This window comes from Lipomyces tetrasporus (genome assembly GCF_029532465.1).
Source record: "Lipomyces tetrasporus strain NRRL Y-64009 chromosome Unknown POJ06scaffold_2, whole genome shotgun sequence".
In the NCBI taxonomy this organism is placed as follows: Eukaryota; Fungi; Ascomycota; class Lipomycetes; order Lipomycetales; family Lipomycetaceae; genus Lipomyces; species Lipomyces tetrasporus.
Window position 1 is genome coordinate 1,145,901 of NW_026611597.1, and position 26,907 is coordinate 1,172,807.

A 26,907-nucleotide genomic window follows, 5' to 3' on the forward strand; every position below is an offset into this window, starting at 1 on the left:
GGGCGGCGCTTTGTGCAGTACCTGTGTCCGTGCACGCCCTTATTTTCCGCCCACTTGGGTTAGAGCAGATCGGGTCCGAGCCTTGATAGTATGAGTTACTCTTGCCAGTATCTGGCCCGAGAAGTGCAGCAGCACAGGCCAGTGCCCATCACGCCAACCACGCTAGCACGCGCCTGGGCCCGCGTCACGCCCTAGTCCAGGCCGCTATCGCCGGCGCCGGCGCGGATGGGCCCCCATAGTTTAGGGTTCTCGGCGAACGGCGCGCACTGATTGGCTAAGCCCCCCGGGCCGATGCCGGCGTGGCCACGCCCTAACCCACGGCATCCATCGAGGCAGTGGATCGGCCCACAGACAACACTGCACTGGCCGGTCAGAACCTCCCCCTAGACACGTCTACTGTAGGGCGAGAATCTATTGTACTTAGTAGTATCAAGTAGTTGTTTGTTGGTGCAGGATGCGCGGATGGATTTTAATTGCGATCTTAGTTTGTGCTGGGGCCAATTTGTTTACAGCGCATTGACGAAGCCACGCACTAGCACGAGCCATCCATCAATTGCAATTGCATTTTGCCCTCTGTCAATCAAGACTGCGCTCAGCACCGACTCGGAGAAACCCGATATTTCCGGGAGCGGCAACGGGTCGAATTTCCGAGATTCGGCATTTTGCCGTTGTGACTCACGAGTGGCCACGCGTCGGTGGGATCTGCTGGGAGATATCTAGGGCTGGATCATGTGAGTGGGAGTGGTGCAACTCTGATAGCCGAACGACAGCTTGATCTCGGTATCGACCGAACATTTGGACTTGCCGGTTTAAGACAAAGTCCTTCGGATGTCCGGTTACCGGACATAAGGAAGGGCTCACAAATTACTCTACTTACTCATGAAGATGAAAAAGTCTACAATGACACAAAAACCACATACGCAGTCAAATGGAATTTATTAACAAAACCTACACTGTGCCATAATATCTATATCTCCTCCTTCTTTGCCTTCTTCGCCTCTGCAGCCGCAATTCGCTTCATCTCGTTCAAAAGCTCAAGCTCGATCAAAGGTTGGTTGAAGGCGCACTTTTAAATATCTTTCATATTTTTGCGTCACTGCTGATTCCATCCCTGCCACAGTCGTTGCACGGTTGCGCCCTCAGAATTCTACTGAATTGCAATAAAGAGATTCTCCTTCGGGACATCCATGCGCATGATCCTACTTTGATCGAAAGCGGAGCCGAACCATCTCGTTCACAAAGCTCTCCCCCCAGTACGCAGACGTGTACTTGCTCACATACCGAAACAGCTTTTGCTGATTTGCAATTCTTGTCGACTCAGACATAGTCATAGCGTTGTAAATCGAGTCCGCAAGTTCTTCCGTGTTCCACGGGTTCACAATAATACTGCCATTCAGCGACTGAGCCGCGCCCGCGAACTCGGACAAAATCATCACCCCGTGCCGCTTTTGCTGGCACGCAATGTATTCGTACGACACCAGATTCATGCCGTCCCGAGTGCTGCTCACCAGGCACGCGTCGCTAACCGCGTACAGCGCCACGAGTTCGTCAAAGTTGACAGACCGGTGCATGAAGTGGATCGGCATAAACTCGACCGTCCCAAACCGGCCATTGATTCGGCCCACCAGCTCGTTCACGACCGCACGCAGGTTCTGATACTCCTCTACGTCCTGTCGCGACGGCACCGCCACTTGCACCAGAACGACCTTGCCAATCCACTCTGGGTGCTCCGTCAAGAACACTTCCAGCGCATGCAGCTTCTGGGGAACACCCTTGATGTAGTCCAGTCGATCAACTCCCACAATCAACTTGACGCCGTCAAACTTGGCCTCCAACTGCGCAATCCGTTTCTGCACCTTCTCCGTCTTGAGCGCTTCCGTAAACTTGTCCGGATCGATCCCAATCGGGAACGTGCCGACAGTGACCGTCTTGCCAATGTACTCCACTCCGTTTGGCATCGTCGGCAATCCCAGTATCCTCGAACAACTCGACAAGAAATGCCTTGCATAATCGTACGTATGAAATCCCACCAAATCGCAATGCAGCACGCCTTCAAGAACCTCCCTCCGCACTGGCAGGATCCGGTAGATTTCGCTAGACGGAAACGGAGTGTGCAGGAACCATCCCAGCTTAACATTGGCTTTTGTCGGTCCGATTTCCTCCCGTAGCATAGCCGGCAGCAGCATCAAGTGGTAGTCGTGCACCCACACCAAATCGCCATCCTGCACGACGTCAGTCACTACCTTGGCAAACAGACGGTTCGCCTCCCGGTACGCTTCCCACGCAATCTCGTCGAAGTTCATTTCGCCTGGGTGATAGTGAAATAGCGGCCACAGGATACTGTTGCTGAATCCGTTGTAGTGCAGGTCTGCGAGCTCGTCCGAGAGGAATACCGGAACACAGCTGAATTCGTCCCGGAGGCGCTTAACTACCATTGGTCTCTCGTCGTCTGGTACCTCCAGACCTGCTCATACTCATTAGCCTTGCCATTCAAACTATGCCTTATATTCCGCCACATACCCGGCCAGCCAAACCAGGTGAAGGTAGTAGACTTCTTCAATCCCGACAAGGCAGACACCAGTCCGCCGGACGACATGGTAAAATCATAATCCCCATTCTCGCTCCTCTTAATCGTAACCGGCAGTCGGTTCGACACAACAAGTAAATTATCTGTCCTAGTCTCTGTCATCATTTGTTTCTAACTTTGTATAATCTTCCTGATCGTGTAAGCCTATATACTGATACGAAGCAATCGAATAGCTGACGTATTCGAAGTTTACCGTTGGATCAAAACAGACTGCGAGACTCTGCTGGTCGGCCCCGCGTTCACGATCGGCCTCCTGCTGCGTTGTTCGGCTGGATGCGACTTCGCCTAGCTGTGACATCTGTGGCATATAAGTGCTAACCGTCTCGCGATTATGCAGTCGCCTGGACAATGACAACGCGTGGTCAGGCATACTTCACTTCAAAACAACCGCAGATCCAGACACGACCAGCACGCACCTAGAGTGACAGATTACGAATTTTTTTCGGCAGAACCGTCGCTGTCAGCCTTATGTCAAGGGATTCCGAAATCGAGGCAGTTCTCGTCGAAACGGTACGGGCGGCGGACTTCGACACCGCCACGCTGAGATCTATTCGTCGCGATGTAGTCACAAAATTGGGCCTCCCGGAAGACTTTTTTAAAGATGAGTGGTGGAAGAAGAAGTCTGCTGCTATAACGGATCTTGTTATGGTATGTTTGTGAGAGTGAGACGGAAGAATGTCTGGAAAACGCGCTGGGCTGATTGTTGCTTAGGATGAACTTGATCTTCCTGACGACCCGTCCCAGCCACAAGAAACACCCGCGAAGTGCGGTCCGGGAAGATCAAAAGACCCGAAAACCAATGAATCATCAATACCTGTGTCAAAGAAAGTCAAGAAAGTCGTTAACAAACCAACCGCCTTTGAAGATGTGGACGGACAAATTGCGCTGAGAATTGCACAGGACGAACATAATATTACACCAATCCCTGCATCGGAGGAGCCTGCAACCGACAAAGAAGACATATCCACTCGCAAGAGACAGAGTCCGTCTCACAGTACAAAGGAAGCGCCAAACTCGAAGAAACTGTCAAGGAAACGGCGGACGACGACGAAGCCCGAATTTGATGATCCGTTAGAGCAAAAGATAGCGACGCTAAAATCGTGGGTGGTCAAGTGTGGGGTGCGGAAACAATGGACTCGAGAACTTGCGCCCTTCAATACCAAGCAGGATAAGATCGCGCATTTACAACGGATTCTGCAAGGTCTAGGCATGGCGCCGCGGTATAGCTTAGGTATTACTCGTTGTATCCTTATCATGAGATACGTCTGACATTGAATAGAGAAAGCAAAAAAGATACGAGAAAGGAGGGAAATGGAGGCAGAGGTGGCACAATTACGCGCAGAAGCAGGCGAGTCAAGTGATCACGGCAATGAAAGTGACAACGAAGATAACGACCTCCCGGATGCTCACGATCCCTCGAAACCGATGCGCAAAGTAGTTGCGGGAGGCTTCAGTATTGATTTCCTGGGGGATCAAAGTAGCGGCAGCGATTGACAAATCAGTGAGGGCTGTGGAAGTCTGCAATAATTGGAGTAGAATGTAACATATGTTACGTTACAAATTATTCAGTACTAGCTGTAACATTCTACAATTTGACTGGGTTACATTTCCTCGATAACGTTCTTTGCCTCAGAGACTGCACTTGTTAGCATTTTCCAAACATGGAGACCAAGGTAGGACACGTACCGCTAATACCAGTGTTATCAGGCTCAATCCACACCTTCGTAACCTCCCCATTCTCAATCACAACAGCAGCTCGTTTACTGCGCTTGTTTCCAAAAAACTTCGACGCATCAAAGTCAAGCCCGAGAGCACTGACAAATTTCAGCGACGGATCTGCGAGGTACTTCACCGTACCTTCCGCGGCCCCGAGCTCCTTGCCCCACGCATTCATCACGAACGCGTCGTTGCCGGAGATGATATAGATTCCCGAGACGCCTTTGTCAGATGTGAATTTGGGGGCCAGAGAGACGTAGCCTGGGACGTGGCGGGCGGAGCAACCCGGTGAGAAGGCTCCAGGGACGAAGACGAGGACCGATTTGCCCTTATAAATTAGCTTTACTGCACCCCTCTTCTTATTTAAATCTAAGTTTGTTAATGCACCTTTTTAGTCAGAGCAGCTAGGTCGACTTCGTCGCCGGGAGACGAGCCGTACAGAGGAACAGCAGGGATCGTGTCGCCGACATTGACCATTGCGGCCACAGACGCGTGGAACATGCGGTGACTGGCACGCACGGTGGACGCCCGGATCGCATGGCGAACAAAAGTCTGAGACATTCTTGAGGTCATTTCTGAGTACATATTTCTGATAGATTACCGAAAGCTGCAATTGAGTGGTTCCAGACAATGACCGAGACGATTACCTTACGAATTGAGCCGTTAGGTTAAGTAGTTCGCGAAGTTGGTGCCGCAAGGCATTAGCAACATTATTTACTAGGGTTAGCCCGATTCGACGGCTATCACTCGGCCAATACACAAAACCGACCAGAACCATTGAAGCAGCATGGGCATAAGGTAGATTGAAGATCAAGTTGAAATTATTATTTCAAAGAATTCATCTAGGCAATGAGGAAGAATAAATGCCGACCTTCTGAAAATAAGGGTTTCCACTAAGCCTAATTAATACTAGTCGAGTCAGTTTCGTAAAGCCTAATCAAACCTAACCGCAAGCGAAGATTTGTCCCCATCGTCGGGAAATGCTCTAAAAACTTCCGAAGCATGGCAAGATCACAAATTCTCAAAACAAGCTTCACTGGTTTTTCACTCGTCGGATTCGACATACACCATCTGCTCTAAATTATTATATTGGAGCCCATTTTGCATAGCTTTATACCAATTCTTGGTCTCATTGCAGACTAGCAATCATGCGGCAAAATTTCGTCGGCCTGGTAGTTTCCCAGGGAAAGATGGCGAAGACCATTAAAGTCCAGGTGCAAATCCCCGTGCACAACCCGCGGTATAAAATGGTGCGTTCACGTCTGTTCTGCCTACTTTATAGGCTGCCAATTATCATGGCTACGGGGAGAACGCGGGAAGTTGACTTTGCAATAGTTCATCAACAAGCGACGAGACTTTTTAGTCCACGACGAGGGCGAGATTTGTCGCGAGGGCGACATCGTACGAATCGAATCCACACGCCCACTATCCGCACGCAAATTCTTCGCGGTCGCGGAGGTCAAGACGGCGTATGGCCAAGAACTCCAAAAGTACAAGAACTACCCGCAGATGGAGAACACATACCGGCAGTACATACAAAACAACCGCGGCCGACTGTTATTGACGAAGGAAGAAGATGCGGAATATAATGAATTAAAATCTGTGCTTGACAGGCCTCTGCCATTGGCTGCACGTTCTAAAAACTCTATGTACAGTGCGGCTCTGAACGAGAAGAAGAGAGCGGAATCGACGGTAGAAAAGTTATTCGAGGGAGCGCGTGGTCGACAAATCAACCTCACCGAGGACGGATTACCGACGTTTGTGGAGCTGCTTCCGAAGACCTTTTCGAGGGATTTTGTGCGTTTGTTTCATAGGCAGGAAGCAGATCCAAGCAAAACGCCATAAATTTCTAGGTCTCTACACCCGCCTAGATGTTAAGAGATATAGGAAGGCTCAAGCATTAGTCCAGCTCTATGAAACGTCTGCGAGCGATATTGCTATCGTACACTTATATTTCAACCAATGTTCTACTTAGCTTCTACAGTTAGAAATAAAGCACGTCACCCAAGTTTTACACGTAGCTAATATCAATCTTCTCGTGCTTGAGCTCCTTCTTTCCTCTAGCAACGACGTAGTCACCTCCATCTTGTCAAGGTACACTGAGAACCGGTCAAGCAAGGTTACAAACCCCGCCGGCCTTGATGATACCTGCACTACATCCATATCTGTAACAATCAGAAGACCGTGGGTTCAAGTTCCAAACAAGAAGTAAATGTTGGCACTATTCCAGGATGGACTAGATGTTTAAGCTTATTCTGTGAATTTGAGAGGACCGGACTTATGAACTTGCTGCGGTCATTACTGATGTTTATTCTGCAAAGGGTATGTCAGAATCTCATACTTACAAAAGCTCAATGATACCAGGACGAAGCGTCGAGAGTATTGGCAATAATACGCTGGCGAGGGCGGTCTAATCGGCCGGGAAACCCGTTGCGGTCAAAGAATACTGACATTGGCGGTACATGCCGGCGATGGATCTTTTGTCCCAAAGGTTTTGCATCAGGCAGACTTATGATGCAGCGACGGTCGATGCGTCCGACTACGGCACCTGTGCAACACAAAAAGACTCTATTAAGCTTAATGTCTCACTTGCATTATACGATGTAGTGTAAGATAAAGACAGATAGATTGAACAGGTTCTCATTAGGTGTAGCAAACCAACGCAAGGTGACTAATTATGCTAAGTATAGATTTGTCTCCTGGAACATATAACCGAAACAGTCAATGCATACACAAAAAAGAAGACTACAAAAGTACAGACGGAATTTCGTAACGTAACAAAGGCACAAAATAATACATATAGCAAAAGAAAATGCCGATTAAACTAAACAAGGGACCTTGACGACAATTTTAGACCTCCTGGAAAGACAAGCAAAAACAAGCCATTGTAAAACCATCATAACCGACCACAACTTTCAAAACCGCAGACATTAGTCACCAAATGGAATGAGCTTATCTATCACTGCACAGCCAATCCTTTTCCTGATTGACGAACCAGTCACGTGTAAACCACAACTAATAGCCGTCCGTGGTAAAATCGAGTTCACAAGAAAGCTAAGACCGCAAACTACCAACTTTTGTATAAATAAAACTTCGCCATTTCGTAGCTTGTCCAGCATATAGCAGTGCTGGGCATGTTTGCAATGATTCGAGGACGTAGGCCGCGCATAAAGCCTGAAAGGCCTTCCCGCTGATATATTATTCTGGCAGCATCGACTAGAGAGCGAGCGCGGCGAATTTCAATGTCCTGGGAGCTACCTTTTGTTTGCAAAAAGGTCTTGATAACATCCATCGGGGTTGTAACTGCTGCCGCGACGGCCCCAGCCAAGCCACCTGCAACACAATGAGTCAGGGGATCGTATCGGCGATGAGGGTTGAGTAGCTTGGAAAGAGCTTCATATGTCGTGAAGTTAAGTGCAGTCAGTGGGATGTTCATGAAAAGTGTGGTAGGGTAGGAGATGTAGAATGCCGAAAACCCTTCATTCCGATAGACGCTGCCTGCACATGCCGCGATATTGGGGAACCTGCTGCCTGCGAGCTGCATCCGCTGCTTGATCACATCAAAGGGATTCATGAGAGCGTCTGAGGCGATTGTAGCACACGCTCCTGCAAGCGACGTGGCGATAGGGTGGTAGCCCGTACCTTCGTTGCCCCCGAATGCATTTTTGGTGAATTCATATACAGAGAAATAGACTGCATGCGCCGGGCCCGCACCAATGGCGACGGATGTGATACCCCGCCAGAGAGCTCTTGCGCCCTCGGTTGCTGATATCCGTGAAATCGCATTTGAGATGCCTGTGTAGCCTGTGTTGCTCACACTGACGACTTGCATTCGTGTCTAGGAAATATTAGCGTACAATCCACGCTAACTCGTGATGGAGTAGTATACCTTGATAGCGTCGACCGGATACATAACCGTGTGTTCCTATACAGGAATTCATTAGCATAGTCGCATTTTAGGACACAATTACGCATTGCCTTGGAGTAATTATGACAGCCGCGACATGTTCAGGACCATGACTGCGTTGCCACCTCCCCACCTACGCCAGCGAAAAGACTGAACGTACCATGATACCGGCAAATGCACCCGCCATCAAATTCGAAGCTAGGGAAGTATTCTTCGGGAGCGCCTCGTAATCATATTCGTCGTCGACATCCTCCACGAGAGGCATCTGCCGTTTCTCGTCTGCCTGGAGCATCGTGACCAGCGGCGGAGGCTGCTGCTGCGTGTGAGATGGTAGTGACGACGGATGCGATACAGCAACTGCAGCGACTGCGGCGCCGGCGGCGACTTGCGGTGGTTGTGGGATAGAAGGTGGCTGCATGTGGGTGCGGCCAGCAGACTCGTGGTCGATGTGCTCTACAATCGTAATCGACAGTGAGCCTAGACCGGATACGGGACAGGTACGGCGTCAGCGCACAGCCAAAATATGAAATACGACAATAAAACGCTTGCTGGAGACGAGAGTGGTTTGGAGAAGTGGCCGGCGAAGACAGCTCCAGCTCAAAGTTGATTGAAAGGCGATCTTGGATTTTTTCTGTGTCAGGTTTGTGATTTGTGAGTCACCGTGAGTCGCTGACAGAGCCCACCCATCTTGTGTTCGACCCGCATAGAATGAAAAGCGTCTGGGACTAACTGTAACTTAGTTAATGTAGATATTTTAGATTACATAATTTTAATATTTTATTACTCGTCGAAGTAGTCCTCGATCCGACACTGATTACCGGATGATGTCTAATTGTCTATATATTTGGTGGGCAAAACTTCCATTCGTAGGCGCGATATCTGTGGAATGACAGTGAGGGTCATTTTGATGATTAGCTTTCCTTGGAAGACACCAACCACCGGCAGCAATGCACAGTCGTAACAACCAATATGTCCACCAAAATATATCTTGAAGCAAACTGCCAGTGGAAGGCAGACTACAATTAACTTATAGTCTCGGTGGACGGGCAGAACGAGGGCCTCCACATGGTGCATAATCACTGATAACAAGTCGGTGGACATTATCAGATGCGCTATCAGATGCGCTGGGGTTCGCGAACGATCTGATTTGATATCAGCTGACAAAAAAGAGGAGAAACTCCAGCCGCTACGAGTCTTAACCAGAAGTCAGTTTCCTTGAAGTGCAAGAAACGCTTTTGTCGGTTCCAAGTTACATAAAGAATAGATGTGGACTACTGTCCCAGTAGCGAAAGTGCCCATGACTGTAAATGTGGTTGTCGTATTGGTGCAATTGTGCCCAAAGCGGAGGTTCATAAGCCGGTTTTTCCGTAAACCACCTTTCAAGAACCTTTACTGCTGTATTACTGATTGAAAAGCCCAGGCACGGCCATTGTCTCCATTAAGGCCGCTGAGGGTCGTGCGCTGACACTTCTAGGCATGCGAATTTAGATCACACGAGCAAATAAGGTTGTGGATAGGATCTGATACCTCCGATTTACAGTCCCCGAACCCTGAGAATTGCCCGATTTACAGGAGGCATGCCGTTATATATATGCAAACTTGTCTGATTACTTATTTTTATTTTATGATTTCTGGGTCGCAGGAAAGGTTGACGTCTAGCATACCTCTGTTTTACAATTTACATCTTCACTCGTAACAATAGGGCTGTTGCGAATACGAATATCGGCGGTTTTTCCCAATATTCGTATTCGATATTCGACTCTTGAAATCGAATAATATTCGATATTCGTATTCGACAAATAAGGTTTAGGTCGAATAATATCGGCTCGAATATTCGTTTTCGATCGAATATCGGTTCAAATCACGTGATATTAATTAAATAAGTTAGAGCATTTCCTATTACAGGCTAGTTTAGGTTAGGGTCAGGATTAGGGCTTCTCGAGCTTGAAATCGCACTGTATTCATTTCTCTACGGTTGATTATGTAATACTATGTCGAATATCGAATATCGGCACGATATGTCGAATATTCGATTCGATGGTCGAAGAATGCTTCGAATAATATTCGATATTCGTATTCGACGCCGGGGGATTGGCCGATATCGTATCCGACGCCGATAATCGATCGAATAATATTCGTCTATTCGAATATCGTCAACAGCCCTACGTAACAATTACAAACTTGTAACGACCACTTTGGCGGGATAACTTATTGGAACACATTGATCTTCTGCGCATGTACTTGCTGCAGTTATGCATTCCCGTAAGCATTAAGTTATGTCGCAGTGCGAAGACTTTCCCCCCTGCCCCAAGTCAGGGAGGGTAACTGGTTGAATTGTCTTCTGGCTGTTAGCCTTGGGTAATGGCGATTACTGGGCGAAATTACAGGGAACATAGAATCTTAACTTGTTCTCAACCGATTTATTGGATTTTCCTGAAGGAGGACAAGCATATTCAGAGTTCACTTTGAAGAATGGCTGTTTTTCTTGAACGGTTGAAGTACGAGCTGCGCAATTGATCTGTGTGCGCTAGTCTGTACGCAACCTATATCTAACCAGACTAGAACTGGCAGTATTAAGAATGCGACGATCTAGAGAATCTCGGAGATCTTCATCCGTCGCTTCTGGAGGGTCCTACCGCCCGACATCGTCGTTTATCCAGCTTAATTGCCACAATGTCCTGCCGATCCAGCTCAAGGTCCCTGTCAATGTCACCCCTCCTGCGCATATTCGATTTGCGGCAGGGGCAGATACATTGCAGATCCCGAAAGATACGCTGATCTACAAGGAGGCGACGAATGAGGTGGTTACGGCGAGTGGGAAGGTTGTGCCGTTGGAATGCCTGCACGCGCAACAAAGCACTCTGCTGAGTCCTCAAGCGCAGAGATCCAGCCCTGTCTCTGCCGAATCCGAGTCTACGTCTAGTTCTTCCGAGCCAGCTATATTTTCTACGCCTTCAGAATCGGGTGCAATTAAAAGGTCCGGGACCGATATCTCGTCTTTTGTTGACGATACATCACCGCCACGTTCGCTCGCTGAGGGTCACTTCTCGAGAATTTCGTCGATAGGAAGTGCCTCTCCATTTAGGGATCTCTCGCATTTGAAAGATGAACTCCACACAGACTCGTCAATGGGTGAACTGTCGGATCACGATATCACTAGCGTAGATTCAGATCGAAAGAAGTCGCCAGTGGTACCGGTTGCAGAGGATTGCACGGATTACAACTTTTATTGGCATCCCGCAAAAGCTGTGTTTATCAGATTCGCATTACCAAATGACACTGTTGTCATCGATCTCGAAGCTCCAGAAAGGCCGCGGACGCCAGTTGATGTTCGTGGTCCGCCACTTCCGCGGGCTGCGGAATGGCTGTCTTGGCCGGAGGTTCGGGTCAGAATCATGGGAATTCCATTGGAATGGACGCTGCTGAAATTGTACACCGCCTTGCGAGATCTTAACCTTGGTAACATTTACATGATTGATCTACCAGAAAGCAACAAGCGCGTAAAAGGTTTCGCTCGTGTTGGCTTCCGACCGGCACCTCTTGTTGACTTTTGGAGTTATGGGCGTCCGTTTTATGTCAAAGACGGCGCTATATTGGCAGCTCAGCTGGATGTGCCGAGAGATACATTTTATGTTTCATCACCGAGTGATCAGCATATGTATTGTCTCTATCTTCAGACATTCTCGGGACGGACATTGTCAATCGGATTTCTAGAAGCTCAAGATGTTCTGAACGTGCGATTCAAGAGCTACCAGGCGGCCAATGTCTCGCTTGAGATTAATCTGGACAGAATGGCTTTCAAGGTCCACTTTCAGATTGTCTCCATAATATCGAAGCAACCGTCGTTGATCGACACAGACGAGCCTGACAAGGTGAAGAAATTATACCGGCGATACCACTCGTACTCATTTGAAGTCAAGTTTGAGCAGCTCAAGGACGTGCGATATTCCAAGGGTGCAAATCCGACAATGGGAAGCTATGCCAGAAAGTTGTCGTTTGAGATTGATGGTTCACCACCACTGTACAAGCGCGAGGACGATATCAAGAAGATTTTGACAATGGACGGACCTGAGACACGGTATTTCGTGGAAAATTATTGTTGGTCTCGGGTGACATCTATACCGTTTGATCCAACGTATCCAGCAGTTATGGCTGCGCCGTTGAGCACTCACGTCGACACAGAGATTATGGATCTTGGTAACCTTACCTTTAATGACTGTATTTTATGATCGAAGCTAACAAACACAGCGCACTGGAACACGTACATGATAGACTTCTCGCTTAGCAAATACGACGCTGAAAGACTCGACTATCTGTTCAAGTTCTTACGGTTGTCCGGTATTGAAATGAAGCGCGAGCCTCTGAGAGTTGTGAACACCCCGTGCACCAAGGTTTGGCAATGGCTCGACAATACGGCTTTGCCGTACGCGGTCTTGTACCAACTGGAGGTGTGCATCAGTCACAATTGGCTTCACGAGGCAGCTCTGACAAACGAGTTTATTTCACATCTGAGCAAGTTACCTGACGATGAAGCGGTCGGCATTCTGGAAAAAGTGGCCGACGATCAGAAGAGAGTGTGGGACCCCATGTCAATATTTAATATAAGTCGTAGAAGTAATTTGATTGCTGAGTATCCGAATTATTGTTCACCAATGCGGAAGGCACAGATTACCCCGACATCAATCATTCTCTCGACCCCAATGGTTGATATCACGAATCGTGTTATTCGACAATACGTCCACCTTTCCGATCGCTTCATTCGTGTCCAGTTCAGTGATGAAAACGCGTGGGCATGTACTGATTGACTGTAGTCTTTTGTTAGTGTGGCTAACGAGTAATGTAGGGCAAGCTGGGAGGCGGAAACGATTTCGATGCCAGCGCGAATCTTTATGATCGGGTGTATCGGGCCTTGAAATTTGGCTTCCAGATAGGAAATCGCCACTACGAGTACCTTGCATCTGGCAATTCCCAGATTCGCGACCACGGAGCATGGTTCTACGCTTCAGATGGGTTCGTCACAGTTGATGATATTCGCGATTGGATGGGTCGGTTTAATGACATCAAGAATATTGCCAAGAACGCTGCTCGATTGGGACAATGTTTTTCAACTACACGTGCATTGCGGACGACGAAGCCTGAGATCGAGATAATTCCGGATATCAAGCGGAATAATTTTTGTTTCACAGACGGCATTGGCAAAATGTCGCCTGGTGTCGCGCAGATCATAGCGTCTGAGATACTGCAGCAGCCGACGAGTCCGGCGGCTGTCCAATTCCGGCTGGGTGGCTACAAGGGTATGTTGGCATTGTGGCCCGATGTCCCTGGATTCAAGGTCCAGCTGCGAGAATCTCAACTGAAGTTTGAATCGACCCATTTGACACTTGAGATTGTGCGCTGTTCGAGTCTAGCGTCGTCTCGTCTGAACCGGCAAATCATCGCTGTGCTGTCGACTCTTGGTGTGCCTGACGAGGTGTTCCTTGCTCGCCAGGCTAATATGCTTGGCTATTTGAACCGAGTGACACGAGATGAAGAATCTGCTCTGTACTTGCTGACCAAAAACGGAGATGAAAATGGCATGAATTTCGCACTAGCCGAGATGATCCGAGCTGGATTCATGAAGTCGGACACGTTCGTGGAGAATGTTCTTCGCCTATATCAGTCCTATTCAATTCGCATGCTAAAGCAGAAGGCGCGTATCTGGATCGAGGAAGGCGCGTTCTTGATGGGCGTTTGTGATGAGTACGGAATATTGAAAGGCCACACGTCAGTGGAGGAAGATCAGGCGAAACAAAATCGACCATTCAATACCAGTGCACTGCCAGAAGTTTTCGTTCAGATCACTGATCCCCGTGATGCAACCGGACATACGAAAACGGTTATTACGGGGATATGTCTTCTTGCCCGGAATCCGTCCCTACATCCAGGCGATATTCGAGTTGTTCATGCGGTTGATAAACCTGAGCTGAGACACTTATTCGACGTCGTCATATTGCCAGTCACGGGTAGTCGAGATGTCGCTAACATGGCCTCTGGCGGTGATCTCGATGGCGACGACTACACTATCATCTGGGACCAGCAGTTGATCCCGCAGATTATGAACTACCCTCCAATGGACTATACCCCGCCTGCACCGAGAATGAAAGAAGGCGAGGGTGAAGTGACCGTGGATGACCGCCGGCAATTTATGATCGATTACATGAGGAATGATCAGCTAGGTGTGATCGCACTGAGTCATCTTGCGATCCAGGACGCGTCGCCATACGGTGTGATGGATCCGGCGTGCTTAGATCTAGCGCAGTTGCATTCTATGGCTGTCGATTTTGCTAAGACTGGTGTTCCGGCGAGAATCCCAAAACGACTGAGGGCTATGGAGTACCCTCATTACATGGAGAGAAAACGTGGGCGAATGCGTACGTATTCGGTTGCTTCTCTGTGGCTGTCCAGACTCGGCTAACTCAACGCAGGGCGTTCGTATAAGGTTTTGGGAAAGTTGTATGATGCCGTTCAGGACGTGGTTTTCAAGCCGGATATAGGTGCCTGTCTTGATTTTGTGCAATAATGAGGACAAAGAACTAACGGCGTGCAGGTGAAAAATTCGATTCCCGGCTGTTCGACTCGGAATATGTTAGCGATGATAGAGAGTTGCGACAATTGGTGGACAATATTAAACGGGATTATGACTACAAAGTTTTCCGGATGATGCAGCAGCGCGGTATTGAGTCTGAGTTTGAGGTTTTCACGGCATATGTACTGAAATATGACTCCGCCGGGCATAATAAAGATTACAAGTACTGGGAAGAAGTCACACAACAGTTTACGGCCATTTCGGATATGATCAAGAAGAAAGTTTATGATGCAATTGGATACAATAATCCTGCGCTTTCGACTAAGGAAAGGGATCTGCGACTGCGAAAGTTTGTGGTTACGGCGTATGTGGTGTGCTTCGAGGAATTGAAAGAGGTCAAACAGCAGGGCAGGGTGGAACGCCGGCGGCGGAGACTTGAGATTCAGAAGGCTCAGGCTCAGGAGGTTGACTTGTTACAGCTAGACGATGAGCCCGCTCAGGAGGAGCCGTCTGATCCGGCACCATGTGAGGACGCGAGTGGTGACGGAGAGGACAATATTGCGAGCAGCGTATTCATATCGTTCCCTTGGATTTTCCGCAATGTACTGTGTGCAGTGGCTCGAAGTGTGACCATCGCTCGCGGGCAGTCCGTGGATGGATCTTCAAGCGCGGATCCTGGTATGGCCATAAATGCGACCGGTCTCGCCACTGTTGAGCCAATTCAGGTACCGGCAGAGACGAACATGATCGATATCACATCTGTTACGCGCAAGAACAGAAACAAGTTAATGACCACGAGCATGATGAAAAACGCACTGCTGGATTCTGGGGGAACCGGGGCGGTGGCGCCGCCTTCGCCTTGGTCGCGATCCGGCGTTGCGCCGTTTTCGACCGCACGTGGCAGGGCTAAGCCGTCGCCGACTGGGGTTAGCGAGGTACAGCTTGCAGCGCTTAATTTACCTCCGGAACTTACCTCGGATTCTATTGAGGAGTTGTTTGGCATCTTAGATCGCGATGACCATAGTAATCACGGCGAACGATATAAGTACTTGGGAGAATTGAAATCAGCGATGGGGAAAACTAATGATGAGGATGAGATACAAAGGCGTTGAGTATTTCAGGCTTATGTTGTAGCTGATTAGTGCTGCGTCTGTATATAATTTGGTGATATAATATAGTGTGACATGTGCTTCACTTCAGAGATGACGCAAGATCTGCTGCTGCACTTTTGACGTAAAATTAATTAAGCCGATGCATGTAGCAGCAGCTGGCCGTGATGAGCATCTGCAGAACCCCCGCACGTTCTGGGAATAGCAGCACTACTTGAAGGAGATAACATATAACGGCATTTGGCTGGGCACGTGAGCGGCTCCTTTCAAAGAGTTCTCCACGGCTACAAGCGGCGGCAATTTCCGCCCGTCAAAATTTTGGTCATAGCAGAAGTCTAATGTTATTAGGGTTGTTGGTTCATCGTGCCATCGTCGGCCAAGCGAAACGAACATGCTGCGAACGGCGAAATAGGGGTCCTTAGGATATTGTGACTGCGCATACTTGACTAGATTGATGGCAGCCACGGGATCACTGTGTCTAGACATTATTTAGCTTGACGGGTTGTCTGTCGCATGTTCTCGTGTTCGGCACTCTTTCGTTCCCGTTTACAGCTGATGATCATAGTGGGACCGGCGTGGTGGCAGGCTGACGTATGGCCGTGCTGTGGTCTACTGTAGATCTAGCCGCACACTAGACAGAGTTTCGGACAGTGCTCGCGTGGCTCCACGTGGGCTCCACCGTGCATGTGCCGCTGCAAGCGAATGTCTCGCTAGTCGCTAGTCGGCTCGAACTGCACGATACGGCCTCCCCGCGGTGCACCCTCCTGCCTCCTGCCTCCTGCCTCCGAACGGCTACTGAGACTCACTGGACTAAGCATAGCGTCGATTGTTCAAGTAGATCAGAGGACAGTACGTATTCCCAAGTGACACGCGGGGAGACAGTGAGTGACCACCATCGCTGAAAATGAATCAATTACCACGGCAAATGAGACAACAGCCACAAATTATTGTAATCGTTAAGCTTGCTGCTTGGCAACCATGTGCTCCAGCCGTGCGTTCTTTGAATTGAGTATCCATTGAACTCACATAAGTTTGCAGGACTTCACGAACTATTCCTACTACTTGTAATCTAAATCTACTCTATCACAACTCTTTCACTAACTTATGGAGTCGTCTTCTCTGAACGAGTATTATAGTGGGTCTGACTTTGTGTTGAACGACCACGACGTCAAGTCGACGCCGGCGCCATCGTTATTGTGCGACTTGGATGATATGGAGGCGGACGTGTCAGGTTCCCCGGCCAACTTCAGTCACTCACCATTTGTCTCCGAACATTTGTATACTCCAGTACAATCGCCGTTGGTTATCTCCATTGTCCGTGCAGCTCTGGATATTCCACTCTCTCCGATGACAGCGCGACGAAAAGCTGCCATAGTCGATGCTATCGTGCTGAAGAGTATCCCCACGTCTATATTCCATGAAATGGCGGCCGTGTACATCCGGAGAGCCGAAATATTAAGCAAAGGGTTTAACTTGAAGTATTTGACTCCTGTTGGAAAACAGCGGAATCGAGGACGACCAAAGGGCCATATTAAGCGCCCACTTAATTCGTTCATGATCTACAGACGCGTGCAAACGTATCTGTTCCATGCAAGTTCACCAGAAACCTCTGACGACGAAATCGGCGGCATTGTCAGGTATGAGTCGTCTTTACTGGGCGACCTTGAACGTGTAAACCATCAGTCAGTATCGGTAATTATCGGACAATTCTGGCGGACTGAGAGCCAAATCGTGAGGGACGCATTTACAAAGCTAGCAAAACAGGAGTCGTCGCTACATAGAGAGCTTCACCCCGACTACAAATATTGCCCACAGAAGAAGACTCGCAAATCACTAAGAGTTTCGTCCTCGAGTCCAACAATTTCAAGGTCCTGTCGCAAAGATTCAAAGCTAGCTGCATCCTGTCAGCCGCTACGATTCATTTTGCCGAGTACGAAAAGGCCAAAACTGATAGAGCAGAGCAAAACACCAGATTCTTGCTCATTCGAAACAGGATTGTCTACGCCTGCGTCGAGCCCGTCGCCAGAATTGTCCAGAGAAGATTCCACACTACCGGCTACACCTGACGACGTGTGGGCGACATTTAGTCCGCATGGTTGGTCGGATACGAGCTCAACTCCGGCCCCTGCCTACAGATGCTTGGAACAAATCCCGCTTTCTTCGTCTGAAGTATCCAGCTACCAAAATTGTCCTGTAGTGAGGATCGCGGATTATTACTGTGATGCACAAGCTCAAGAACGGTTCCCTGGCACCCCTGATCTCCCAATAGAGACGTCTTTTGCTGGTCCTTCTGATAATAGGTCATGTCTGCCGCTCACTGGGGCTTTGGAACGCACAGGTTATTCGGTTGTTGCAGTTGCTGGTTCCAACGACCTGGGAGTGGATGAAGCGAGTGCAGGTCTATTAGAGAGAGCCATAAAGAATTCTCCCTCTTTTGCGCATCACCTCATCGGCTCCGTGAATGGACTGCACGACATGGCTATTGAAACAGGCGGTTATGACGATATTGAACAACCATTTAGGAATGTGTTTAATATGTGGACAAGCAATAATTGCTCCGTAGAGCTTTGCAACTAATGGTAATGGAGGGCGAAGGAAGCGAGATTAACGGCGTTAATATGTATGTGCTGCAGGACAGACAGCAGTTTCAAGTTTGTGTCCTACTTTGGGTAATTCAATGCATCCGCCGTGGCACGAATGCATGATCTACGATTTTCATTAAATAAAATCCTCCGAATACTGTCACCTAAGATTACAGTGTACATGCAAAGTCCATTTATTTGTCAATTTTCGAGGTCCCGTTGTTGAACAAAGCAAGATGGAACTTCATTTTCAAAATTTATCATCTCCAAAATTTGCACTTGCGCTTTATCCTTCAGTCATGGCGTAGCTTATAGAAACTTCACCTCGCATAACTACATTCGACAAAACATGCCATACCATTCAATACAGACACAACTTAGGCATCACACTGAGGCCGAGTCAGAAGCATGAGGAATACGCCAATTGCAGAAAGTAACTAGCCGTATCATTCGATATCCTGCCTGTAGCTCACCTTCCTTATCTCCCCTAACGTCTTCCGTGCGCCCGCTAACTCGTTCTCCAATTTCAAAATTTCAACCTGTTGTTCCATCTCACGGCGCTTGAACTCATGAGCAGAGAGCTTGCTGTAATCGACAGGTTCGCCGAACTCGTCACCCAAGCCTCGCTGTTGCAGAATTGCTTGAACTTGAGAAACCAGAGAGCGACATGCCGAGTTGACAGCTTTACTTGCTCCTTCAAGCCTGTCTTGCGTCTTTGACATGAATGATGCCTTGACACGAGATGCCGCGACAAGCTGTGCTGTTGACGCAGCAACATCATTTGAAGCAACGATTAGCTGTTCCAGTGAATTATTTCCGCTGATTACACCGTCGGCCGTTTCGATAAGGACATTTGTTGACGTAGCAACCGCCTTCGCCGCTGAGATTAGTCCCTCAGTCCATCTGTTGTGCTTTTTGTAGAATGCAGTTCTGGTACTAGATCCACGGCCTTGAGCGACAATCTCTTGCTGCGACTCTGTAGCAGCTTTAATAAGCGCAGCAACAGCATTAGTGACAGCTATCGCGGAAGCCAAAATCGCATCATGAATTTTCAAGTCAAACGATGACAGTCCCGGATTCTTTGGCTTCTGCATAAGCTGATTTAGACGGGCTGCGGCTTTCGCAATTGCGTCCGCGGCGTTATTCATCTCACGATCCACGATCTCGCCAATATCTCCTCCGTTCGCAAACAGACCTGATGACGCCAACCCGCGCTTAGGCGGTGCGAAAGTCTCAGCCAATTTGCTGAGTCGTTGTAATTGGCGTTGTACGTCCAAATTGTTTGATATCACTCGGTCCGTCCTCTGATCTGTCGATAACGGTTCCAACTTTTCTGAAAACAGACTCGTGAAAAATTTCTCGGCAGAAAGAGCACTCTCTCGGGCGACATTAGTTATCATGTCCCCGCGCTTTTCGTCACTTGCAAGACGTGTGAGTCCCTTGGCGTTGATGAGAATATCCGCCATTGCACCCGAAAATATTGCAGATGTCTTGATAATCTCCGCATGGTCTCCATTAGGTCCATCTGCAATAAAATTGTTAAATGCCGTAGCAAAATCTGTTGCGGTCGCAGAGCCTTTCTCTACCATCGAAAGAAGATAATTAGGGGAGGAGTTCTGATTACCAGCTTGCATAGGCGAGTCAAGCTCGTAAACAGCATCGGCTACTCGTTGCGCCGACGATTGCAAAACAGCATCAATAATCGACTTAAGTTTACCGACATGCCCGATTAAGATTCCGTCAATCTGGCCATCGATTGCTGAGTCCGCATCTTTCTGGTTCAAACTCATGTCATTCAGTCTGAGCAAAGCCTCGTCCAATCCGGTCTTATAAACTTCAAGCTCTTCTTCCCTTTCTCTCAAGAGTCGCTCTGCCTCGCCATCGAATCCCTTGACACGATCGGAGAGATCATCTAGAGCTCGCTGCTTGGCATGCAGTTGCTGCTCTAACTCTCCAATTTCACGGTTGTGGCGAGCCAAGATAGTGGACAGTTCAGCTCCTTTCTCTCTCGCTGAGGTATCAAGTCGTTGTTGTGCATCATCCAACTCTCGTCGCAGTTTGCCGACTTCGTCATTTTGACCACCGCGGACTCGATCTAACTCAAGTTTTGCCCTGTCTCGTTCACGGATCAAGTCCGCTAAATCGAGATTCTTGGCCTTAAGCTCCTTCTCCAGCTTCTCCTTCTTATCGATGGCTTCTTGTGCTGAAGCCGCCTTGGCCTGTACAGCTTTATACTTAGCCATCAAATCAATATGCTCCGACCGTAGTTGAGAATAGAGCTTAGCAAGCGCATCATATTTGGATTTCCAAGCCGCCAATTGCTCTTGCAAAGATTTAATTTGGTCGTCTTTCGAAGCCAGTTGTTGCGACGTAGTAGACGTCAGTTGCTGAATTTCACTTTCCAGAGCTTTGACTCGGCCATCGTACCTCTCCAGCATCAACTGGTCCTGATCATATTGACCTCTCAAGGCCAAGATATCACGCTCCAATTCTGCAACTCGTCCTTGAGCTTGCCTCTGTAATTGATCTCGCATTAACTGCTCCTGGGCCAGGCGTTGTTGTTCTGCAGCAAGGCGCTGGTGCTCTTCGAAGTCGCGTTGCTGCTGAAGAGCTAGCTGCTGCTGATGATACATCTCGGCTTCGCGCTGAGCTGCTAATCGGCGCTGTTCCTCTTCATATTGCTTCTGTTGTGCCGCCAGTTGCTGAGCGTACAGGTCAGTAGAGGAAGCGGAAGCTGATTCAGCTAATTCCGGGCCAGGAGAGGCAAGTGAAGATTCGTCCATCATATCAAGATTAGGGCGGCGAGGCAAAGACGGAGCTGCATCATCGTCATCGTCTTTAAATAGATCAGGAGGATCCTATCAATAGTTAGTGGATGTTACAAAATGGCGCAACTGTGATAGGATTCGTCGTTTCTTACCAACGGGAGTTTGGGGATTGATATCAAACTTGTCAAGTAACGAAGATTGGCGCATTCGTCGTAGAACTTCACTAGTCTATGGTGCTGAGCCTCATACCTAATTCGTAATGGCTCCAATGCGTCGTCGGAATTCGTCGTAGCATGCATGGCACGCAACATAGACGTGACAAACTTGTATATTCCATACGACTCATGAACGAGGGCCACCAAGGACGAAATTCGACATTCATTTGACGATCCGTGCCGAAAATGCGAAAAGATAAGACGTTGAAAGGAATTGATCTGGTCTTGTAGATTCATAAGGTCCGAGATAGTTTCGTACCCTTCATTGGGATCGTCGATAGTCTTAAGCGACACGTACTCCTCGTATTCAAATGTACCTGTACCATAAGCATCAATATACAAGCAAGCCAATCAATCACCAACTACTGACCATTGAATTCCGGATGGGTTTTATGGAAACGAAGCTTAGATAAAAGGAAGTCGACATATTCTCGAATGAGAGGGCCGTATCCCTTGGATCCTTCTCCGTGAGTGCTCCTGGCACAGGTTTCGATCCAACTAATCTGCGCTTGAGCTTCACGAAGCACACTAGGATGCCCCTCTTGTAGCACTCTATGTACCATAATAAGTGCTTTAAACGTCTGCACCTCATCGGCTAAAACTGGCTGTATTTTCAACGATGCCCAAAATGCAGCGGATGATCTATGATCCCAAGTATACACAATGCAGCCTGCGGTAATATTAGTCAGTCCACTATAAAGCGACAATCAAACAAACACCTACTGCGAACGTGCTTCCGTTTAGGAGCAGTCTCTTCCATGGACGTGGCTTTCTTGATGGATACTGCAAGGTCCGCATCGGCCCTGGTTAAGTCGTAACCACGACCCGAGTGCGCTAATGACATTTTGCCTCGAAAGCTAATATGAGAACAGGCCGAGCAAGTTGACAAAAATCAGTCTAAATATAAAGATGCCAATCGATGAAATGTACGTCTTTGATAAGCTGGTGGTCGTAAAGGAGTGCGAAAGAAGTGACGTATCTGGCTGACGACTGCTCGTTTGGGAAGTTACGGGTCGGGTTGCCGAAACCACCGGGCGTAAGAGTGGTCGGACCAAGGCGACTTCTCGCCTATTGGTAGTGAGTGACCTCTTAATATGCTATGATACCGCAACAGCGCCGCAGGTAAGGGTTAGCTCGAAGCAGTGTTTACTGCACTTCTGCAGTCGCCAAACAACAATTATTACGGCAATTTGACGCATGAAGAGACACAGTCGGAAATCCAATATTCGCCTAGGCCTTCAGTGAGAAGTTATCGTCGACTGACCTGCCCTGCCCTCCTCGACGCCTTCGCGGAAACATGTGTTCCTGTCTACTCATCGGCTCTGACGTTCGCTGGTATGGGTTGGGTATGTTGACGCGCTCCCTAGCCTCTTGTTTATTCGGTCTCTGCTACTATACACTCTTAGACATCAAGCGCGACCGCTTCAAAGCGTTTTCACAAACGGCCTCTCAGACGGAACAAGAGGACTAGACGTGAAACAATATCTTCGGTGTTACATACTGCTACCTCTGAAGACTAATGGGCAGGGCATAGTACTATGCGATGGAGGTCTCTAATAGGTGCAACGCCTGATCGTCGCTGACAAGTCGCCATGTTTCCGGTCTGATTCGCGGATGCCGAAAGGTCTTGTGTCGAAGTTCCAAAGACCTGCACATGGTCCTGCATTGTGTAGCTGCCCTTGAGAAGCAAGCATGTCATTGCCAACCATTGAAACGAAACGAACTCCTTACCGAATCAGATGAAATGTGAGCTGACTAAGATAGATTTAAAATGTACAATGTGCACCGTCCATACCTGAACCGCCATAATCCTCTCGACAGTCATGGGATTGCTGTACACCGGCGAGCCGTCTCATTCTGACTGAACTAGCAGAGCTAACTCTTTATTTCCATCGGCAGTCACATTGTTGTAACTGTAAGGCACAATGGCTGAAGTTAGTACTATTTGCTTATCTCTCGCGCGCAATAATGCAGTGAAAATCTCATTGAGCGCGATGCTGTCCCAAACCAGAAATGTCGGCCAGCTTGATTTCAATCTGTCGCATTCTATCACTATAGATGTAACAGTAATGCGAGCAGAAGTCACTGATTTGCAGGCTTTCTCAGACATCGCCGAGTAGTCATCATTGCTGATACAGCTGGAGCAACCTCTCGGAGTGAATAGTAAGGGATGGGAGTTTCTCGTACACTATCTCCCAAAATTGAATGTTGTTGCTGTGTCTAGAGACTTAGAAGTGGTTGAATCCGCTTCCGGAAGCTCAGCTCGGCACACTTTAGCACGATTATGTCATACCAGAGTCTCAGACTGTGTATGCCACCTGACACCTTCAGGATGTGAGGCCGCACCTTCAGGTGGTTAGGGCGCTGAATTGGGTTTTCGAGTGCATATGCAATGTTGAACAAGGAGGAGGATCGGTGCGAACAATACTAAGCTAGGGGCGAATGATACAACAATCGACAATGGCAAAAGGACAATGATGGAACACATGTGGAAGAGCGAGTAGCTAATGGGCGAGAATCTATATAATTGAGAATGTGCTCGTCTGTCGTACTTTTCTCTGTTTGCCTTTTGTTATCGCGGTCACAGTTCAGGTACCATGAGACCTCTACAAGTCGTTGAAACTGTAAGGTGTAACATTTGCCGGTACTATGAAACGTTATCATATATTTACATGAGTCGTCGTTCAGGTATTATGGAACTCGTACTGATTAGTATTAGGGAGAGTCGGATCAAACCACACTTAAGCGCGGGGCTGTCCTAACATGCCGCTTAAGGTAGTGTACTCTTAAGACATATGGACTACCTGACCTCTCACAAATTGGTTCTCTTTAATGCTATGACAACACTCAAGACCTTCGGCTATTCGTGCATGTCTATCGTCGAATGAGAATATCGTCTAACAGCATAATGATATACTGAGCGTTGTTGAGCTATGAAAGACAGCAAATCACCGTCTCCTTGCGATTCGGCGCTAATTGTACGCAAGTTTACCTCCTGACAGGTATGGTTCAAGGACTGTTGCATCCTTTCCACCTTTTCACTAGCTAAGTTTCAGCGGGAAGATGTTGTCGTCAACCACTGTTCTATCTGGTCTGCTCTTAACTGTTCCTGTAAGCACAACCCTGCCGTTATGGATGCTGGGCAACAACCATTCTGACGCCAACTCCGTCTCGCCAGGCTGTCACGTCACTTACGTCTATGCGCGACCATATATCTGCTGACAAGTCAAATCCACATCAATGGACCTGATCAACTGATGTCGCGTAAGTCCGTACTTCAGTTCAAAGTGACAGTATCTCGTTGTGTGTCTCTTGCCTCATGCAATTTGTCTGGTTCTTGGGCAATGGAATTACGTATCTATTCGGCGCGAACGGTTTACGGATCGCTTCGTGTCACAATTCGCTGTCGGCTATGTGGATTTCCTTGCCGGTACGGCTGCTCTGATACTTCTGCTCGTCCCAATTGACTCTATTCTATCCTGCTTCAGAGACATCCAGTTTTGCAACCTATTGTGCGTGAATTGGAGTCCAGCCATGTTCATACTGCACAGCTATATAGGACATGTATAGGACAACTTCCCAGCCCATCGAGCAAAGCGGGCAGATCATTGCCACCGATGGTTTACTCAAGGATGGGGCCTCTTTCTGATCGAACAAGCCACTTGTGGCTAGTGGGGCTGAGGCACACCACGATGATGTTAAGACACCTTAGCGTCAGCGCACCCCACACTAGCCGGTCAAGACATTGGCAGATGCATTCACCATGTCCGATTTCGAAACATGTGCCTTGTTTGGGGATGTTGTTCTGGATAAATTATAGATTAGTGTCGACGTGGATATCCAAACTTGGGGGAACCATCGGCTGGCACAAATGCGGGGTACATTTGCACGATCGGAGTAGAGTAAGATTGATGTGGCAATGTCGTCAATTTCGATGCAGAATCGGCTATTATGGTTTGCAGTCGCATGACTTGGCAATGGCTGTGATTAAACGTTGATTGGTATTAAGGTTTGGCAGGGACCAGCCTGCGAGATCAAGGCCCACACTGCCAGCTAACTATTTACCTGTGCCCCAAATCCCACCAATTGTTTACGACACATCTAACTGCACGTTGGAACACTAAGATTATCACTTTTAGGTTTCTTACGTCTCACGTCTGTTCTCGCTTGCTGTGGCTTCCACGTTTATCACTGTAATGTGAAACAGAAACAGAAGCCTGTAATTGTTGCAGGCGTCGACTCTGCTCTTTTGAATACATTATTTCCTATATTGTGATTATCATACAACAGTTACTGTGTCCAATATTCATTCTTTGCATTAAAGGCCTGGGATAGTAGCCATGGGGCAGTTCGCTCGTCTAACAGCACTAATTCTATTTGCGTGTCAGTAGAGAATCAAGACAGCAGTTGGTTGCCCTATAAAGCATACCGTCAGATTGCCACGAGTTTCCCAGCCTCAAGGCTTCTGGAGCTATAAACGATGAGCCGAGTGCAGGATTGATTTCCAAGTGCAAGTCGTCGTTCGAAGTTTCATCCATAAACGTTTCTGCGATCTTCATCGGGAAATCATCGAAAGGATAAATATCACAAGCGGTGGAAAATTCAGTATATAGTGGAGATAAATGCAGTTCATCAAGGTAGGCTTCTCCAGAATCTGGCTGAACAGTATCTGTCCATTGAGGAAAATCGAAACCGGCTTCGATAGGGATTTTGGTGTCCTTTTGAGACGTTCCGATTTCCATATCTCTAATTGTGTTCAATAGCTCATCTACCGGTAGGTACGGCGGATCGACTCTCTGATTAAGCCAATCCACGAAACACTGGGATCGTGGTTCTGCACAATAAAGAACAGTATATCTTGTCCAGAAGTCCTTATGGATATATGACGACCACGTTTTCGCCAAATACGATGATAGTCTGCGCTGATGAATATTCGGCAGTATCCTGGAATAATATGTCCGGAAGCCAATAAATGCATTAATGTGAGTGTACCCCGCGCTTCTCCTACCTTTCTTTGAGACTCGCTTGGCTGCCCGATTTCTCAAGTCTGTCATGACGGTTTGCGTAAAAGTTTCGTTGCCAGCATCGGCACGCCGCCCTATGTCAAATCCCATGATAGATACGTGAGCTTTTGGTTCTTTTGTCCTGGAGGCGAACGCTCGGGGATTATAGTCAAGCTTTAGTACACCACAATAAGGCTTCAAGTTCGAGTTCTTTGTTGCCTGTCGAGCGGGAGACGCCGTAAGGCCGGCGGGATTCCCACAGTGAGAGAGACGGCTAGATGATGTAGGTAGAGACTTCATACTGCTACTTGGTGAGAGATAGAACAGGCTTCCAATGCAGGTGCGGGTATAGGCGGAGAAGTGGCAGGCAACAGGAAGTGAAGCTCATTATTACATTGCACCTTTTCGGACGCGGAATGAAAACTAGGCCGCAAAAAGTAGAACAGGACGACATC

At 48.2% G+C, this 26,907-nt stretch overlaps 9 protein-coding genes across 9 annotated transcripts; 4 read left to right on the forward strand and 5 right to left on the reverse strand.

Annotated features, from left to right (window-relative positions):
- Positions 1-759: 759 nt before the first annotated feature.
- POJ06DRAFT_245797 (glycosyl transferase) lies at positions 760-2,974 on the reverse strand. Its single transcript, XM_056186704.1, has 3 exons — positions 2,521-2,974; positions 1,121-2,464; positions 760-1,050 (listed from the first exon to the last, which is right to left on the reverse strand). The coding sequence occupies exons 1-2, from the start codon at positions 2,690-2,692 to the stop codon at positions 1,200-1,202; spliced, it is 1,437 nt and encodes a 478-aa protein (XP_056046295.1). The 5' UTR covers positions 2,693-2,974; the 3' UTR covers positions 760-1,050; positions 1,121-1,199.
- POJ06DRAFT_245798 (uncharacterized protein) lies at positions 2,975-4,296 on the forward strand. Its single transcript, XM_056186705.1, has 3 exons — positions 2,975-3,235; positions 3,299-3,818; positions 3,867-4,296. Exons 1-3 carry the CDS (start codon positions 3,056-3,058, stop codon positions 4,079-4,081), a joined length of 915 nt encoding a protein of 304 aa, XP_056046296.1. The 5' UTR covers positions 2,975-3,055; the 3' UTR covers positions 4,082-4,296.
- POJ06DRAFT_56959 (Redoxin-domain-containing protein) lies at positions 4,016-5,138 on the reverse strand. Its single transcript, XM_056191226.1, has 3 exons — positions 4,691-5,138; positions 4,274-4,631; positions 4,016-4,223 (listed from the first exon to the last, which is right to left on the reverse strand). The coding sequence occupies exons 1-3, from the start codon at positions 4,886-4,888 to the stop codon at positions 4,189-4,191; spliced, it is 591 nt and encodes a 196-aa protein (XP_056046297.1). The 5' UTR covers positions 4,889-5,138; the 3' UTR covers positions 4,016-4,188.
- A 79-nt stretch (positions 5,139-5,217) lies between these two features.
- POJ06DRAFT_245803 (uncharacterized protein) lies at positions 5,218-6,316 on the forward strand. Its single transcript, XM_056186706.1, has 2 exons — positions 5,218-5,553; positions 5,639-6,316. The coding sequence occupies exons 1-2, from the start codon at positions 5,452-5,454 to the stop codon at positions 6,146-6,148; spliced, it is 612 nt and encodes a 203-aa protein (XP_056046298.1). The 5' UTR covers positions 5,218-5,451; the 3' UTR covers positions 6,149-6,316.
- A 559-nt stretch (positions 6,317-6,875) lies between these two features.
- POJ06DRAFT_245808 (mitochondrial carrier domain-containing protein) lies at positions 6,876-8,934 on the reverse strand. The gene is made up of 3 exons (XM_056186707.1): positions 8,371-8,934; positions 8,193-8,228; positions 6,876-8,141 (listed from the first exon to the last, which is right to left on the reverse strand). The coding sequence occupies exons 1-3, from the start codon at positions 8,626-8,628 to the stop codon at positions 7,371-7,373; spliced, it is 1,065 nt and encodes a 354-aa protein (XP_056046299.1). The 5' UTR covers positions 8,629-8,934; the 3' UTR covers positions 6,876-7,370.
- A 1,661-nt stretch (positions 8,935-10,595) lies between these two features.
- POJ06DRAFT_245813 (RNA dependent RNA polymerase-domain-containing protein) lies at positions 10,596-16,053 on the forward strand. The gene is made up of 5 exons (XM_056186708.1): positions 10,596-12,407; positions 12,459-13,000; positions 13,054-14,620; positions 14,675-14,743; positions 14,797-16,053. The coding sequence occupies exons 1-5, from the start codon at positions 10,790-10,792 to the stop codon at positions 15,885-15,887; spliced, it is 4,887 nt and encodes a 1,628-aa protein (XP_056046300.1). The 5' UTR covers positions 10,596-10,789; the 3' UTR covers positions 15,888-16,053.
- A 1,003-nt stretch (positions 16,054-17,056) lies between these two features.
- POJ06DRAFT_245816 (uncharacterized protein) lies at positions 17,057-18,577 on the forward strand. Its single transcript, XM_056186709.1, has one exon. The coding sequence runs from the start codon at positions 17,097-17,099 to the stop codon at positions 18,459-18,461; it is 1,365 nt and encodes a 454-aa protein (XP_056046301.1). The 5' UTR covers positions 17,057-17,096; the 3' UTR covers positions 18,462-18,577.
- Positions 18,578-18,607: 30 nt separating this feature from the next.
- POJ06DRAFT_218959 (ANTH domain-containing protein) lies at positions 18,608-22,453 on the reverse strand. The gene is made up of 4 exons (XM_056185580.1): positions 22,173-22,453; positions 21,820-22,119; positions 21,387-21,766; positions 18,608-21,324 (listed from the first exon to the last, which is right to left on the reverse strand). Exons 1-4 carry the CDS (start codon positions 22,291-22,293, stop codon positions 18,913-18,915), a joined length of 3,213 nt encoding a protein of 1,070 aa, XP_056046302.1. The 5' UTR covers positions 22,294-22,453; the 3' UTR covers positions 18,608-18,912.
- A 3,018-nt stretch (positions 22,454-25,471) lies between these two features.
- POJ06DRAFT_57136 (uncharacterized protein) lies at positions 25,472-26,830 on the reverse strand. The gene is made up of 2 exons (XM_056191227.1): positions 25,879-26,830; positions 25,472-25,822 (listed from the first exon to the last, which is right to left on the reverse strand). Exons 1-2 carry the CDS (start codon positions 26,750-26,752, stop codon positions 25,740-25,742), a joined length of 957 nt encoding a protein of 318 aa, XP_056046303.1. The 5' UTR covers positions 26,753-26,830; the 3' UTR covers positions 25,472-25,739.
- Between the last annotated feature and the right edge of the window lie 77 nt (positions 26,831-26,907).

Coding starts and splice junctions, on each gene's coding strand:
- POJ06DRAFT_57136 (XM_056191227.1), bottom strand. CDS start 26,752: ATGAAGTCTCTACCTACATCATCTAGCCGTCTCTCTCACTGTGGGAAT. Junction 25,823..25,878: donor AAACTCGTGGCAATCTGACG/GTATGCTTTATA, acceptor ACACGCAAATAG/AATTAGTGCTGTTAGACGAG.
- POJ06DRAFT_245803 (XM_056186706.1), top strand. CDS start 5,452: ATGCGGCAAAATTTCGTCGGCCTGGTAGTTTCCCAGGGAAAGATGGCG. Junction 5,554..5,638: donor ACAACCCGCGGTATAAAATG/GTGCGTTCACGT, acceptor ACTTTGCAATAG/TTCATCAACAAGCGACGAGA.
- POJ06DRAFT_245808 (XM_056186707.1), bottom strand. CDS start 8,628: ATGCAGCCACCTTCTATCCCACAACCACCGCAAGTCGCCGCCGGCGCC. Junction 8,229..8,370: donor GTGCATTTGCCGGTATCATG/GTACGTTCAGTC, acceptor ATTCCTGTATAG/GAACACACGGTTATGTATCC. Junction 8,142..8,192: donor ATCCGGTCGACGCTATCAAG/GTATACTACTCC, acceptor AATATTTCCTAG/ACACGAATGCAAGTCGTCAG.
- POJ06DRAFT_218959 (XM_056185580.1), bottom strand. CDS start 22,293: ATGTCATTAGCGCACTCGGGTCGTGGTTACGACTTAACCAGGGCCGAT. Junction 22,120..22,172: donor TAAACGGAAGCACGTTCGCA/GTAGGTGTTTGT, acceptor ATATTACCGCAG/GCTGCATTGTGTATACTTGG. Junction 21,767..21,819: donor AACCCATCCGGAATTCAATG/GTCAGTAGTTGG, acceptor CTTATGGTACAG/GTACATTTGAATACGAGGAG.
- POJ06DRAFT_56959 (XM_056191226.1), bottom strand. CDS start 4,888: ATGTACTCAGAAATGACCTCAAGAATGTCTCAGACTTTTGTTCGCCAT. Junction 4,632..4,690: donor TAGCTGCTCTGACTAAAAAG/GTGCATTAACAA, acceptor CTAATTTATAAG/GGCAAATCGGTCCTCGTCTT. Junction 4,224..4,273: donor TGATAACACTGGTATTAGCG/GTACGTGTCCTA, acceptor TAACAAGTGCAG/TCTCTGAGGCAAAGAACGTT.
- POJ06DRAFT_245813 (XM_056186708.1), top strand. CDS start 10,790: ATGCGACGATCTAGAGAATCTCGGAGATCTTCATCCGTCGCTTCTGGA. Junction 12,408..12,458: donor CACAGAGATTATGGATCTTG/GTAACCTTACCT, acceptor TAACAAACACAG/CGCACTGGAACACGTACATG. Junction 14,744..14,796: donor GGTTTTCAAGCCGGATATAG/GTGCCTGTCTTG, acceptor AACGGCGTGCAG/GTGAAAAATTCGATTCCCGG.
- POJ06DRAFT_245816 (XM_056186709.1), top strand. CDS start 17,097: ATGGAGGCGGACGTGTCAGGTTCCCCGGCCAACTTCAGTCACTCACCA.
- POJ06DRAFT_245798 (XM_056186705.1), top strand. CDS start 3,056: ATGTCAAGGGATTCCGAAATCGAGGCAGTTCTCGTCGAAACGGTACGG. Junction 3,236..3,298: donor CTATAACGGATCTTGTTATG/GTATGTTTGTGA, acceptor ATTGTTGCTTAG/GATGAACTTGATCTTCCTGA. Junction 3,819..3,866: donor GGCGCCGCGGTATAGCTTAG/GTATTACTCGTT, acceptor GACATTGAATAG/AGAAAGCAAAAAAGATACGA.
- POJ06DRAFT_245797 (XM_056186704.1), bottom strand. CDS start 2,692: ATGATGACAGAGACTAGGACAGATAATTTACTTGTTGTGTCGAACCGA. Junction 2,465..2,520: donor CACCTGGTTTGGCTGGCCGG/GTATGTGGCGGA, acceptor GAGTATGAGCAG/GTCTGGAGGTACCAGACGAC.